The sequence below is a fragment of the Halichoeres trimaculatus genome, unplaced genomic scaffold, assembly GCF_033239565.1.
Source record: "Halichoeres trimaculatus isolate MK-OKI-2021-1 unplaced genomic scaffold, fHalTri1.1 fHalTri1_scaffold_3, whole genome shotgun sequence".
Classification (NCBI taxonomy): Eukaryota; Metazoa; Chordata; class Actinopteri; order Labriformes; family Labridae; genus Halichoeres; species Halichoeres trimaculatus.
The window spans coordinates 30,633,767-30,649,848 of record NW_027437181.1 but is presented as its reverse complement, the minus strand read 5'-3'; the positions used below and the strand labels follow the sequence as shown (position 1 = coordinate 30,649,848).

At 40.3% G+C, this 16,082-nt stretch overlaps 1 protein-coding gene across 2 annotated transcripts in view; it reads right to left on the bottom strand.

Annotated features, from left to right (window-relative positions):
- kctd15b (potassium channel tetramerization domain containing 15b) overlaps positions 1-1,784 on the bottom strand; it is a 31,568-nt gene extending 29,784 nt beyond the window's left edge. The window contains exon 1 of one of the 2 annotated variants that reach the window (XM_074667238.1): positions 907-1,784. In XM_074667238.1, coding sequence (XP_074523339.1) covers positions 907-915 — 9 coding nt within the window. In that variant the 5' untranslated portion in view covers positions 916-1,784. Of the gene's footprint in view, positions 1-560; positions 883-906 lie in introns of those variants that run through there. The other variant, XM_074667237.1, reaches the window with a different exon arrangement.
- Between the last annotated feature and the right edge of the window lie 14,298 nt (positions 1,785-16,082).

Below are 16,082 nucleotides of genomic sequence, written 5' to 3'. Positions count from 1 at the left end.
ACATAGAGCCATGCACACACTCACAAACACACACGCCATGTATGATAAATTCCTCCACTAAAGCTCAGTCGTTGTCGAGACATCAACTTTCTCCTCAGAGCTGCTGTGTGCCTGCCTCCCTCACCTGACCACGCTCAGACATTGAACCCTTTACCTGACTCATGAAATCCTCACAAAAGAGTCCGATCGTTTGAAACAGAAACAACCATGAAACCAAAACGTTTGCATAGAAAAGAAAAACCCTGATGCTACATCCTGTTGTACACGGCCACTACAAGCCTGCGCTCTGCCTTTTAATTCTACCAAATGCTCAATATGGCGTCTTATTCCTGCGGTGCAATTAAAAGCATAATCCAGACACGTGTAATTCGCCTTCTTTTAGATTAAAATCAATACGTATGCACAGCACTTCTGAGGATGAAAACCCCACTTCGGGTCGTAGTGTATTCGCGTTACTCTCCGCACCAGTTCGACTATACTCATCAAAGACTGCACGGATTGAACCTTAACCGTCTGTGCGTAAAATAAAGCATTCTGTAAAGATAAATTCTCCACCCTACCGTTTCAAACATTGTAGGGAGTCCAGAGGAAATCCGTGCCGGCGGTCAGTCCCAGCTGCTGTTCGCGTAACCCCCGAAAAATTCAAATATTATCTCTCCGAGTTTGAGGTACAACTACAGCAGCATCCAGCTCCAGCACGAACCTACTATCTATACTGCCGCACGGTACAGCCAAGTCTCAGCTCTGTATCCCGAACTAAACTGCTTTTAAAAGACACTACAAGGCTGCGGCCGGGATGGACTGACTGCAAAGAGTCTCTGTGGCTTTAAAGGCTCTATTGCAAGGCTGCCTCGACCTGTCCTCAGCAAGCTTCTTTGTACCAAAGCGCACAGGAAGCGTCCTTACCTTGTACATAGATGAGATGATCTCCTTCCCCTTCTGTGCTCTTATTTGGATACGCGTAAAAATGTGCGCTCTTGTTGGAATCCTGCTTCGTATTTCGGCTTCTTGTCTGCTTTTTTGCCTAAATGAAACTGCCCCTGTGGTTTGTTATGAGAAGAAGAAAGCCAATAATCCGTCTCTAAATAACAGAGCAGAGCTAAAAAAGAAAATTCTCGCTCCGGGCTGCCCAAGCGCCTCTGGGCCAGGGATTAGGCTACAATTAGCTCAACTCCACTCTCTCACCCAGGCAATTTTCTCAAGGAGGAAAACGTGATACTCCTCTATTCCCGAAATTATGACTGTACAGATTTAATAACTTATCTTATTTTTCTTTCACAGCTAAAGTAGACCGTTGTGAAGTTGTGTTTTAGAGGGGGTTATAGAAACCTAACTGGCAACTCTTAATCGCTCAATACAATTAGAGCAGCAAAAAGCAGATTTGAATCATTGTCACTTCGCCTGATGTAACAGCTCCCCAGGCAGTTCCAGCTAGTAGGCACACATTTCCATCCCCATCTCCAACCTGGATGTAAAGTTTAAAGCCAGGCGAGCTGCCATAGTCCTTCACTCGGGCTACATGCAGTAAGGGCGCAGTAACTTGTTGATAAAGTCCCAGCAGGAAAAATATGTTGAAAATGAAGAGATATCCTTGAACCAATATCTTTTTTCATGCGGTGATTTTTCCCCCTGTGTCCCCGCTCCCTCTGTCTCTCCTTCTCTCTCCCTCTCTCCTCTCTTGCCTTAATGTCTGGAGTTGTAACGCCAAATTTCCTGCAGGCCATTAAAATCAAATGACGTCCGTGGACATGCATGCATGCTGCTGCAGAAAGCGCCCTCACAACCTGCCTGCAGCCAAATGCGCCATTTCAATTATAGCGCAGGGCTTAGATGGAGATATCTGCCCAGAACACCCCCCTCCCCTCCCTCCGCTACTCACTCTCCAGTGAAAGAAGAAAGCCTCCGGACTTTTTCATTTTTTGGGAAAATAAGATTTTTGGGCTGATCATCGTGATTTTTTAAACACATTTAAGACACAATGCAAAGTGATGACAAGCCAAAGTGGCGCGCCAGTTTTGGCACCGAGTGAAAAGGAAGTTAAGAGTCAAGCAGGTGCTCACACCAAAGAGACGATTATTTATTTATTTGCATGTTTGTTTATTTGCGGGTAAATAACTGTGAATAATTGATGCAACATTGAGCCCAGTAATTACTCTGTAACAGCATCCTGACAGAGGTGGAGGATCGTTTGTTGATATTTGGCGCCAACCAGTGTAGGAACTTATTATTGGTCCACGACTGATACTTTTTGCTGTCATTTGTTAATCACACAAATGTCAAAACACAAGATTTTAAAATCTTTTCATGAACGTTAAAATATGTTTTCCCTCCTAATCAGATAGCAATGAAAGCCCTCAGTCCTCACGGGAGTTTCAGAAAGTTGTCAAAGACTTTCCTCTTAATAAAGTGAGAGTGAAATAAAATAAAAATATGTATACAGAAAAGAGAGCAGTGAGACACGTGATTTGACAGTAGGACTGGTAGAAGTGTGAGGATGAATCTCTCATTGAAGTCAACCCCTCCTCATAATTAGACAGCCCTACGCGCGCCTCTCAGCGCTCCCATCGTCCCCTCTGGCTCAGATTTGTTGTTTCCAGAGGTACAAAACTGGAGGGGAAACTGGATTTTTTTTCTCATTAAAGGAAACAAGCCCGGAGTGAGTTCAATTACATGAAGTATGCAGGGATGTTGTAAATTTAAAGATTTAAATAGCTTACAAAGTGGCCCCGGGCCACATCAGTTAATTTCCTTAATTTATGGATTTTTGCGGAGTGTCTATGTGGAAGAAGGAGAAGTAGGTCATCTTGAGAATTTGAATAAAGCTTTGAGATTTCAAAACAGACAAACATGTGACCCCACAGTTCACCACTCACCTTGACTTGTAGAAAGATACTACTGGAGTTTTCATTTCTGTATCTGTTTCAATTCAAATACACTTAAGTTTTCGTTTTCAAGGAGATCTGGTTGTGTTTGACCCAAGACATACGATTGTTGATGTTTTTCATACAAGAGCAGGGTGAGATAGCTACTCTTTTTTTTATTTTATTAAAGGATTATTCTGCTAAATAAAACGTTGAGAAAATTTGCATGAATTACAGATTAAGTTTGAGTTGTGAAGTGAAAGGGAGAATCACTAAAGGTTAAACATCTGCTAGAGTGAAGATGAACAAATGAATGAATGAATGTGTGACTCCATTTAAAACCAAGGCCTTTTTTCTCTCTTCCTATCTGGGAAACCACCATTTTTAAATGATCAATTATAATTGTGGACAATCTGCCACCATCTCCTCCTGGTGTGAGAGGTGCATCTTCATTCTTTTAACTTACAGATAAACCATTGTAGCTTCACCCAAGTTCCAACTATTGTACTGTACTAAATTTTGCAGTTTGCCAAAAATACCTAGGTTTCAAACTGATTTAAAACAAAACTCAGTCTGCTGAGGAGCATTCCCCTTGTTTCTCTAAAAACAGCGCTGATGCTCCTCTTTTGCTCTTTTTTCATTGATGACACATCACTATCAGTTTTAAGGTTCATTTTTATCTCTGAATGTGTTGGAGTGTGGACCAGGGTTGTTACCAGGAGGCAACCTCCTGTCTTCAGATTGAAGCCCAAGTGGAAGTGTTAAAAGCTGCAGTTCATTGAGGATCCACTTGAGGCTTGCTGCAGAGGTCATGAAACCACATACACACCCCTACTAAAAAGCTGAAGAAAATTGCAGGTTTCTTTACTGGCAAACACTTTGTGGGATGACCATTTTTTAAAAACATGTTATTTTTGAAGATAACAAACTAATGAGTCTTGCCCTTATGAGGGCCTGGCTGACTGGGCTGACAGGTGGACGCCTTGGTGCTATCTGCAGTGAGGCTGAAGGCCCGCCTCTTTGTTTCACCCTGACTCAAACAAAGCTTAGTTGAGTCAGTCTTTTTCAATATGGCACCTTCAGACAATGGGCTTTAAAACTCCCTTGTTTAACAATCAGTTACACTTGTGAAGGGAGGTGATAAAAAATTAAATTAATCCAAAAAAAAAAAAAAAAAAAAAATATATATATATATATATATATATATATATATATATATATATATATATATATATATATATATATATATATATATATCCCGGTTTCCAGATGTTCGGCCAAATTGGAGATGCATGAAAGCAAATACTCAAGGGGCTGTGAAGACTTTTCAAAGTCAGCTTGACAATGTTTCCCTTCTAGATATATGCCTGTGCATAATCCACACTTTAAAATGAGATAATCAGTATGTTGTACAGGTTGTTTTAAAATGCTTCCTGATCGGGTCGAGCAGGACCGGATTGATTCATGGCACGTCTAAGTCTATATGACAACACCACACCAGCTGATGAGGTTTAGCTGTGAGAAAACAATTTCTGTGATTAGTTTTGTATTGATGGTGGACACAGCAGTCTAACTGTCAGACAGAAAAAGGACAGAAGAGCAGAAGAAAGCTGAACGGGGGAATGATACAGCCCCAGCTAAAGGCTAACACAGGGGCTAAACTGTTTGTGATAATGTTCATTTCAACCCACATGTAGCAGTTATTCTGCAGTGGTCTGTTCAAACTTTAGAGTCTCTCAATAAAATGAAGAGTGAGGTTACGTTAGCTCTGATCGGGAGATGACTGGCAGGACATAGCCAGGATTCACGTTACACATTACAGACACGTCTCACAGCATCAGACTGTCAGAGCTACGTATGGACAGCTACTTAACTATTGTACAAACTGACAGTTTGCTTGTTGTCACGTTAGCCTATGGATACGTTGTAGCACCAAGCTGCTAGTAGCGCTACATATAGCCAGGCTACTGACGTACGGTACAAACTGACATTTACTTATTTGTCACGTTTCAAAGTGTAGCCCTGTGTAACTGTACTGATAAATACCTTACATCATCGTGTTGCATCTGGTAAAAAATTGTCTTGAACAAAGAAAATTTTTGCCAAAACAAACACAGGTATGGTTATAAGTCACATTTTTACAACAATGTGCATGAGACTCCGGGCCAGAAGGTGGCGAGGCGGTCCAATCAAAACAGATCCTCCTCATAGCATCCTGAAATGAACTGAGATCAGATTGCACAGTCAGACATGATTTTTAGATGTCTTAAGCACACTTAAGCTTATCTAGAAGGACTCCACCTGCAAAAAAAATGATATATTGTGAGAAACTTGACTAATAGGTGAGAGACCCATATGAGCTAGCATCAACTTAAACATGATGAACTTGTCTGGATATTGTTAACTACATAGTGTTTACTTCTAACCCATACATATCTCATCCTCTTCATGCACTAGAAATATACAAGACCATGCCCTGTATGAAATATCAATCAGAAATTGGTATAACACCACAGGGCACAGTGTAATGGTGCTTATATGAAAAGAATATTTGTATTCTGGCTCTATGAGAGGGACGATCTATAAAACCCTCAAACAATCAATAATAACTGTACACTTCTACTCAAAATGTCTCTTGAATTGTATTTGGCATGGTTTTATAGCAACTCTTCTCTTTCTGGCCACACAATAAGTGGTCTCATTTTAGTACACATGTTATTGAGGACATAAGGAACCCCATAGAAGCAGGAGCTGTTGATAAGTTAAATGCATGTCCAGATTCTTGCCTTGGAAATCCTGGTGGAGCTCTCCTCTGTTTTTTGGACAGTTTTTGCACTCCTCACCCTGGTCCCCCTTTTGTGCTGAATGTGTTCAGAGTTGACACCCCGTGGTCCCTCCTACTGTCAAAATCAGGGATCATGAGAGTTCCTGACTGTTGGTCTGTCCATGCTTCATAAGACTACGGCAGAAGCTGCTCAGGGTGAGCAATCAATACATAAATCTGATTTTGTTTGTGTACACGTAGAATACCGGATCAAGTTGGGACATGGTACCATCTGCTGGTTAGCAGCAACAACTAGCATGAACATTACTAGATCAATTTAGATCGATGTTTTGACAGTTTAACACATGTATTTGAATTATGACTCATGTATGATCTAAAAGGTTAAGTTTTCACCCTCACTTGAATTCACTTTTATCTCATATGTTATCCAGTCTAAGCCTTCAGGGCTTCTGTCCCATAGAGTTTTTTTGATGACACATACAGTCTGGATCACCCGCACACTGTACATGTAAACTGAGCTGAAAACAGAGAAACAATACAGTCACATTTTCCCCTCTGCACGCGGGCATTTGCAAGAATCTCTTTCAAGCTTTCCTCATCAGATCAACACTCCTGCTCCCCCCTCGGGCATGTGGGGGGAAAGTTTGAAAAGAACATTCAGAACTTGCTTTTAGTAATCTGCATGCCTCGTGGAGCCCGGCTGCTGTCAATCGCTCCGTTCTTCAAGCCATTTGACATTCTGCTTGATGTTGGTGTGTGTCTGAGGTGCAGCAGCGACACTTATTGTTCATTATTTCAGAGAGAGAAAGAGGGAGAGGGTAAGAGGGTGTCAGTGTATTAATAGACCGCGTGGGGTTGTGTTGCACACAAACACCTAACAAGCTCAGTGCAGAATTCCCTCAAGTGTTTAATGCCAGCAATTAAGTTTCCCAAAAAGCTGAGCACAGAGGAGTGCGCTGTCTCTGTGTACTTCTGAGACTTTCTGTTATTAGTCAGTCACACTTTCACAGGTAAAACTAGCCTGACCCGGGTGCTGTCAGGTTCACTCTTTGATGCATTCACATCATCACGTGACTGTGAGACATTTTGTAAATATCAACCAACAGGGTGCCTCCCTAGTCGACTTTAATCCTGCAAAAAGCAGTTTGCATGTTGATATGTGCTATTGGAAAGTAACTGTAACAATCATGGACTGATCTCCAGGTAAAGGTTTTGACACAGATGTGCAGTGCGTTACACTAAAAGAGATGTTGGATGCAACCTGACAAAGTGTGTTTCCTAACCAGGTACATTCAGTCAACATAGAGCATTACGATCTTGAGGAGATGTATTTTTATACAAATAGATGAAGAGTTCAGAGACCCTGGACTCCATGTGAGCCGTCCTCTTTCCCCTTTTTGCTTTTTTCTGCACGAGTGTTTGTTTGGGACTGTGTGGCCAAGAATAAGGAAGACATAACAATATGACTTTGTCCAGACGTTTGGTTTGTCTGACAAAGTGCAGTGTGAAAGGGACTCAGAATGAAAGACTCAGAATGAAAGTGCAATGATGTTACTATCTCACCCCGGCTAGACAAACACAGGACTCACATGTGAAAACAACTTAATATTCACTTGCATAATTTTGACATCAGAGGAACACAGCATGTACTCCAAGACTTACAAAATTAAAGACAAAAAAACAACAACAAAAAAAGAACAAACAAACAAACAAAAAAAAAAAAAAAAAAAAAAAAAAAACACAAAACCTACATTTACTAGATTAATTCATACATTTATAAGAATATTTTCATAAAATTAACTGTAAATTTATGAGAATTAAGTTTTTTTTTTTAATCTATAGCTAGGCTGTCAGAGTCGCAGCAACTTGAGAAAGTGGAGCATCTTATGAATCTATGCTTTAGAACAGGTTTCAGAAATAAGGAATTATTTCATCTTTTGGCACACCAGCATAACATCAAAGTAAATAAATGAGATTAATCCCAAAAATTTCCCTTTTTCCTAATGTGGCCTCAATCCTTCAGCATAAGAAAATGCTCTTCAATCAAAAAAAAAAAAAAAAAAAAAAAAAAGCAATGAAAAATCAACATGACTTAATAATCTCTTCTGCTTTGAAGAAGAAAAAACACTTTGGCAGAAGCCACCTGTTTCTATCAGTGGATGATTGTGCTCATGGGAAATGCAGTTTTAATTACTTAAAAGATCACTGAGTACCTCTTAGGGGCTCAGTGGAGTCAACACAACATTCAAAGTCCTTACAGCACCTTTAATAAGTGGTATGTATTATGGCCACTTTGGGCTTCTGTACTATACAGTACCTGATGTTCTTGATACTACACTACTACAACACAACGATAACACTGTGCTTTGTAAGAAAACCATGTGTACTGTAGAGTTTTCAAACAATAACTTGTTTCTAAAAATAATGAGCATTTTTAAAATAACGCACGATAAATAGTGTAAGACGTAATATTTAACCAGTTACAGAGCACTCCACCTAAACTTTTTTGATTAGCTGATCCTTGCCTAAAAAACAGTACAAATATGAAATGACTGCCAGGGACTAATTACAAAGAATGTTAATAAGTTGTGAAAAGAGTTTCACAGATCCACTACAACCATTAGTAGATTCTTGGCCAAAGACAGTTAGTGTTTCATAAAAAATGAAAGAAAAAAAACAAACAAACAAAAAAACATTTTATTCATTTACTTGGTTTTTTTTTATGTCACTCTTTAAAAAAAAACAAACTCAAAAAGACATGTCGTGCAAGAAATTCTACGATGCTGTAAGAAATACATTGAAAAGTAGCTTCACTGTCAAAACAGATACTTTTATTTCCATATCTATCGCAACTACCAGAACAGACATCCACATGTCAGAGATAGAGCACAGCTTTACAAATATCATGAATAGCTTTTCGTACCTTAATTTTAAAAGATGTTGCTCAGAATCTTTGGATTAATAAATCATTCTTGGATGTTGACAGAGCAACCCGACTAAGATCAGATAAACATTTGAAACATGTTTATTCTAAATGATAAGTTGCAGGAACAGAAATCTTTTTTCTACTTGCTCATTATTTAAAATCCTCAGAGATAAACATCATACACGGAAAACTCTCTGCAAGTTGGCTCAAAAACAAAGGCTGGGAAACATTGACCAGATTTGTCTGAGTGACAGCCACCGCTGTTGATTGAAGTGCCAACATCCTGTTTTCACCTGAAATGGATTCATTCATGGTCCATGTCTACCTGGAGGGATATTTGTGCATGAACTTCATGAAATATCTCAACATTGCATCATTTCTCTGGTCCTACATATCAGGCAGAAACAGTGTGAGAGATTTGGTTAAAGAATCTGTTTTGCTGCCATCATGTGGTGTGAGCCTCTAATCACAGACTAAAATCAAGATGCTTCTTACTGCTCAACACCTGAGATGAAAGCCTTCAGGTACACTACAGCATCATGTGTGTTGTTGTCTTCCCACCACATTTCTGTTTGTGTGTTAAGGCTTTAATGTGCTGAGTGAATTTAAAGGTTTATCAGAATCTTCTGTGTCTTGCTTGGCTGAGAGAGCTATAAGATGTCTTTATATTGTGGCCACTTTGATATCCACAGACTCAGTTATTCACAGTACATCCTCTCTGAAAGTCTCAAAAAAAGAATCCTCTGAAATGTGTTATTCTGCTTCTGGCTCCGACCAGTCTTACACACATCCAGCATCATGCTTTGAATGTGTGAACAGAGGAAAAATGCTCTTTTGCTTTTGTTGCTGCGACTATTTGCTTTGCAGTAACAACGTGAACAGTGTGATGTCGCCAATCACATCTGGTATGCATCACATGGCATTCCCTCTCCGCTCAGCGTGCCCAGAGGGTGAGAGTCCCTGGCACCACGGAGCACCCACAGTCCTCATTAGACTGCATGTGTCACTGTGGCATCAACTCGCAGCCTTGACTTAAGCTTTTATATTTACAATCATCCATCACTGCTCTGTCATCGCAGCAGTCAGAGAACACGGAGCCCATCCTGAATGGTTTGAACTTGTGTTGGTAGCTCCTGATACGTGCTGCCTCCTCAGGGGCCTGTTTTCGTCTGCGGCCATGTTGTTGAGACTAGTTATGGCCCCAGACCCCAATCGGAGTCCCTGTCCTCCTTTTGTTGTCCCTCTCAGCGCAGAGGAGGGACAGAGTTTGATGTGTCTTCTGAAGGCCTGCTGCTTTGTCAACACTGAGGCCTCCACTCTGACACTATGGAGCGCCTCAGGGTGACAGAGAGGGGAGGGAGGGAGGGAGGGGTCACTGGTAAAGAGAGACAGACGACGAAAAAGAAAGAGCGAAGAGAGGGGAAGGGAGAGGCGACTGGGGGAAGGGTGCCAGCGAGTATGGCCATGCAGGGCCTCAGGCTGGAGGAGAGTGCTCTGTGCAGCAGACTGCCTGAGAGGGACTGAGGCTGCTGGCTGATGACATTTTATGGTCACAACATGCAATCCCACCAAGTTTTTAGTTGGTGAAAATCCACTTTTCATGCACTGAAAGCTGGCATTTTTATTTATTTATTTTTATTTTTTTATTTTTGTTCTTGCCACACAAGGAATAAAGTGGTTTTGCATGTCATCATGTTCTCTGAGTTTTACTTCTGAACAGTAAACAAAACTGCAGGAGTTCAGATCATCTCATTATTCATACCAGATGAAGGGTAATGGATTTATTACAGATTTGTTGACCCTTCCGCTTAAAAGTGCTGCATTAGTGTACTCATGGGCTTATTATAGATATGATTATTTCTGAAAAGTTAAGAGCATTATTTGCTAAGTGTGCAGCAGGATGATTCAGTTGTTGTTGTCACTGCTGCTTCACATCAATAGGATTACAGGTTTGAACCCACAGCTGGAGTTTGCATACTCTCTCAGTGCATACCTGTGTTTCCTCTGGTCTGAGTGTTCGCTTTAATGGTCATTCCTCTTTACAAGTCTGTCAGTCATATGGGTATCTTGTTCTTTAAAGTCTTGTCTATGAGAAAGAGTAATTGTTTTTTATTGAAAACCGTTCAGTTTTTTTTAAATAAAAAAAGTTTGAGTTGAGTTTAAATAGGGCTGACGGCACTTTCCTTTAAGACTGTGCCTCTATCTAGCCATAAACATTTCTACACATGCCATGAAACATATTAATCCATGGTTCATCCTTTTGGGTCATAACATGCCACTGCCAGTATAGACTAAATTTAGACCCCTCTTTCTTTTCTGTGTTTGTAATTGCTACACATTCTTGAAAAAGAAAAAAAGTGTCAATCATTGTTTTCACACTGATGTTGAAGCTTCTGTTTGCCATTATTTTTTCCTGCATTTCGTCATAGACAGTATTATAAATGGGTGTAGTGCCTGTGATGTCACCCATCTATTTCTAATGCAGAGTTTTGAAGCCTTTCAGTAGCACTGGCCATAGCTGAAATGCTAACAAGGGTCAATCTGATTAGAGGTTGGGCTGAGTTTAATTGGGTGTAGTCTCTTCAGCGTCTTCAGGAAGTCAGAATAAATCACTTTGTGTTTTTGAACATCTGAGTCTACGTTAAGCATCAGCTGGTTAGCTTGTTGAATGCCTATGAGCTGAGATAGCACACAGATAATTGACTTCTTTGAAATCTTCCACAAATGTTTGAAAACAACAAAAGTGTGAAAAAAATCACGAGATATTATTTTTTACAGTTTTTCTCACTTGCTTTGGTACATTTCTTGAATCATCCTTGCTATTTGCTAAACAGTAAGTGCATTTCTCAAAACAATTCATACAAATATCAAAACACCATAGATTACCTACAAAAGCCAGTCTCCTTGTTAGAATTCTTAGTTCATCCCTCAAAAGTAAATTTCTGTGTCAGTGCATTAGAATGACAAGTCCTCCTATCAGTGTGTATAAATAGGACAATCAAAGTGCGTAGTCATGCTGCCAGTAAAACAGTTTACTGTGGAAGGACATTCTGACGCAAACTGAGCCTAAAGTTTTGATGATAGTTGGTGTAAATTGTGAGTTACACCTTAGTGTGTATGGGAGATTGATTGCAAGAGACTGGTATAAATTCACATTTTCTCTTTCACTATTTGTGCTGTAATTTGTCGACTGATCCCATCATCACTGATTCAGAAAGGAGAAGAAGGCGCTGCATAGCACAAAGAAAACAAAAGAAAAAAAAAAGTAGAAATGTGAACATAGATCAGTCTCTTTAGGGGAAACTGTTCATGTAGTGCTGTGGGAATTACAGGTCAGTTCAGTCTTCCTACATCTCCTTATGTTCCTGTTTGCTGGGCCACAAATTCTCATCCACATCCCAACAAAGATCTTCTCTGTCCATAAAAAGTCTGAATGATTAAGGACACAGTTGTTCTCTCAAATTTTGTCAGCACCAACCAACCTCAGTCATTGTATGCTTATGATTGAGAACATGGTCCACAAGTGTGACAGATCTTTATTGTCTTTTAAGGTAAATTTGTTTCCACTGTCTGCACAGAGTAAGTATACATACATACCAGCAAGTTGATGGTTCATGAGATGAACCTTTGAGCTATTTCAGAAAACTGGCTGATTATTGGTTGATCTAATGCTTCACACATTTCCATTTGTTAGAGAAAGTCAAAAATGACCAGGGAGCAATTTACCAATCCAGACAGATTTAGAAAAAAGGTCTGATGGGAAAGATGTTTGACATATTAGTATAAAGTGAGAGAAATGTTGTGGGGGGTGAGACTATTAAACAGAGACCTATGATAATCCATTTTTATTAACATGGCATTAGCAGCTGACAATGTAGGAAACAGCAGAGAATTGTGCATAATCATTTGCACAGATGTCCAAAAGCATTTGCAACTTGTTCAAAGAAATGAGAAACTGAATTTTTTTGGATGAGCATAAGTCACAACAAAATGAAGACTGAACAAGTAGTTTTGGGAATTTCAATTCTGATCTGAGAAATGGACCAAAGCAACTGAGGAAAACTGTAATGATACTTTGTTTTTAAACTAAGAGAAAAGTTAGTTGTTTTAGCTGATAATGTTTACATCTTTTATGTGGCCTGATAAATCCAGGAAAGACAACCATTCATGTACAATAAAAATTTTCAGTAGAACAAAATAATACCCCACCACCTCCTCTGAGTTGTATTTATCTTCATGATTTTGACAGAACAACAAGGCCCACAATCTCAGTGTTTGTTGCCCATGCAGTAACAGGCCTGTTATCCTGTGATATATCTGCTCTGTGCAGTGAATCATGCTCTGAATGTGTTTGCCGTCCTCCAGAGGGTAACGCAGATCTGAGGCCTGGGCTGGCCTGAGGCACAGATCTCTACATGTTGGCCTGATGCAGGCCGAGGAGCCTGTGCCCCACGGTCATCGCTTTCTTTTACCAACACTTTGTGTTAAGTGGCCATAAGTAACACAAGGTTTTCATTGTGTATGTATCCAGAGAGTTGCTTCCCTCACACATCATTATGGTTCACTGATGTGTGTGTGTGTGTGGTCTCTCCCTCTGTTCCAGCTCTGACCTAATCCTGTCAGTTTATACCTCTGATACGCAGCATAACTCCACTTCTGAAGACAACTAGGAAAGCATGTCAGCTGTAAGATATTTCAGATCCTCTCAACTCTTTAGTTTGTCTGTATCCGTACATTCAAGACACCTCAGTTTCCTTACATTTGCACCTCTGTCCACCCTCATTTTCTTTTGGTGTTTTTTCAGACATGACTTGAGATTAAATGGATCGATAGTCTTTCTTTTTAGAGATATAACATTTCTGTAATGATAACCATCAACCTTTTTGCTACTGTACAGTTTGATCATTCGAGAGGTAGTGCTAAAGCTCTGTCACTCTTGGGATCTCAATTCCCATCCATCTGTTCAGTATCTTTACTGCTTCTGCTCTTTAATGTCTCTTCAAAGGCTCAAATTGATTTTGAGTATTTCTAAAATAAAATATGATGATGAGTTGAAGCTGAGTGATGAATTACAGAAGGTTGTTCTCTTTTGTGGTTAGAAGAAAGACAGAGTGGATGATTCAGGTGACCGCAGATAAGGAAGCTAATGTGACACAAATATAGTGGAGACATTGTGATGCCAAGCATAGATAATAATGAGGATGGAGAGGAGGAAACTCTAGGTAATGACTAACTGAATAAGCAACATACTAAGATCTTTTTTTGCAAGACAGATGTAGCTACTTTGGTAACATGCTGTGTGCTGGGTTGACCTGAGATCCAGCTGGCTCACAGCCAGACTTGCTGTTGGAATAGTAAAGGGCTGAAAATTTCCCAAACAGGGTTTGCATTTTATCCAGTGTTAGTGTTGGGTTGGAGCTGCTTAAAACTAGCCAAATTAAATGGTACAGACCCATCCACAGTCATTGATAGCCTTTTCGTTGTACTCTTCACCCCTGGGATTAGATTATATTTTAGTCATACATGGATATCTCAAACAAATTTTAAAGGCTGGCTTTGGAAGAAGACTTTTCAAATCTATGGGAAATAAATCACTTCAATTAACTTATACTTTATTTGGTCCCCTTTCTGATCATTTTCTGCCCTCACAGTACAGCTAGGAAAACTCTCTTTTTCAGCTTTTGGGATTCATCATCACCTGAGTCTAATGAATAACACCCAGTCCTGCTCTGGAATGAACTGCTGTGAGCTGGCGCGGTGCACCTGCCTTCTGCCAGGCCGCCACAGAGCCGCAGCCACAGCAGCCAGCCTACAGGCGCTTCTAGATAACTCCTGTCTGATTAGCTCCTTAGGAGGACATTGTTCCAAAAGCAATTCACTCGACTCCCAGTATTAATTTAGTCCCGAGAGAGAGGCCCATCCATCGTAGGTAGGACGGGCTGTGCTCGGGGCCAACCCTGCGGCCTGCTAATAGCACGGCACCTCCTGGCCTGTCACTATAAGTGATAGTCTCTGCAAGTTTGTTGCCTCGTTGTGTATTTCTCCCATCAGGCAGTGCGTCTCTCCCTCCACCCCTCTCCCTCTTCCTCTCTCGCTCTCTGTCAGCAGTGGTTTGGGCAGGTGTCTCCTCTGTCACTTCCATCACTCACGCCGTTTGACAAAGAGACGACACAGTGGAGAACGCGGTGGGAGCAGCCAGTGATTCATTGGAAGCTCACCTCTCTCCATGAAAGGGAGCAGGAGAGAAAAACACAGAGGCTGCTTTTTTGGTTGTTTTTTAGAGCTGCCAGAGACGAGGAAACAGGCAGAGAAAGTGGAAACGCTTTTAATCTCGCTGAAGCTGAGAGTTACTCCAAAGTTGTTTTAGAAATAATACACTGACATGTCCTCTGATGTGTGAAACACTTGTTGATGAAGAGCCCAAACTGCTTTAAACTGACAGAGGATCCCCGGTGGTTTATGGAGAGAACAAACAGCTTCCTCCTACACGCTCGTAGTTTTTCTTTGAGATGTCACACTGCATTGTGGGAAATAGGTGAAGCAGACTGTGGTGCTGCAGAAGTTGTTGAAAAAGACCTTTGCAGCTGAAGGTGGTTGGAGGCCTGTTCACCTTTGGGAATTAATTTGTTATTATTCAAGGTGAATGCTGAGTTCCAGTGGTGGATGTTTGGTTAGTGTGTATAAAAAAGTATGTCATAGATTAAAGATATCAATCAAATAAAGATAATGATAAAATATGAAAGGACCTCTCTTGTGTTTAATGGTGGTTATTTACCAATATACAATAGTTGATTCTGATTGGTTAAAACCTCATAATAACAAAAAACTAATGCTGAATGCCAGCAGAAAAGCCTGTGATGAACAGACCATAGGTGTCATACGTAACAAATGAGTGGGGAGGGGTCAGTCAAATTTACAAAGTTCATGATTCACCTTTTTCTGTTACCAATATGGCAAACAAGTCAGTAATTTATAGAATCTGTAATCCCTTTATCCCCTTTACCCTTCATGTAATACCTTTGTTTCCCAAATTTTTTTTTAATCTGACTTCAAATATTTCTCTTGGAAATGAACGATCAAAGTAATCAATGGGTCAGCTCTTTCATATGTGTGATGGTGACACAGTGACAGCGTTTTCCTCTGAGTACAGTAGGAAACATACAGTGGTTTGGCTTTGGTTGTTTGAGTAGCGCCAGCTCATGGCGTCAGACTTTTGAAAAGCAGTTACATGTTTCCAGTTACAGTAAATATTGCGGGGATGACTCTTCACAATGAAAACACAACCAGCTATGAAAGTGTGAGGACCCATTCATCTGTAAACAAATCGGCAAGGAAAGACTTCTTCTCGGTAAGGAAAGCATGAATTTCATGTAAACGTTTTGAAAACTTATTTAGTGACCCATATAAAATATCTGGCGACCCACCTTTTGGTCAGGACCAAGACTTTGGGAATGACTGGTTTAGAGGATATTGCTCTTAAAGAATGACCCATCTACAAAAAAAAAAAAAA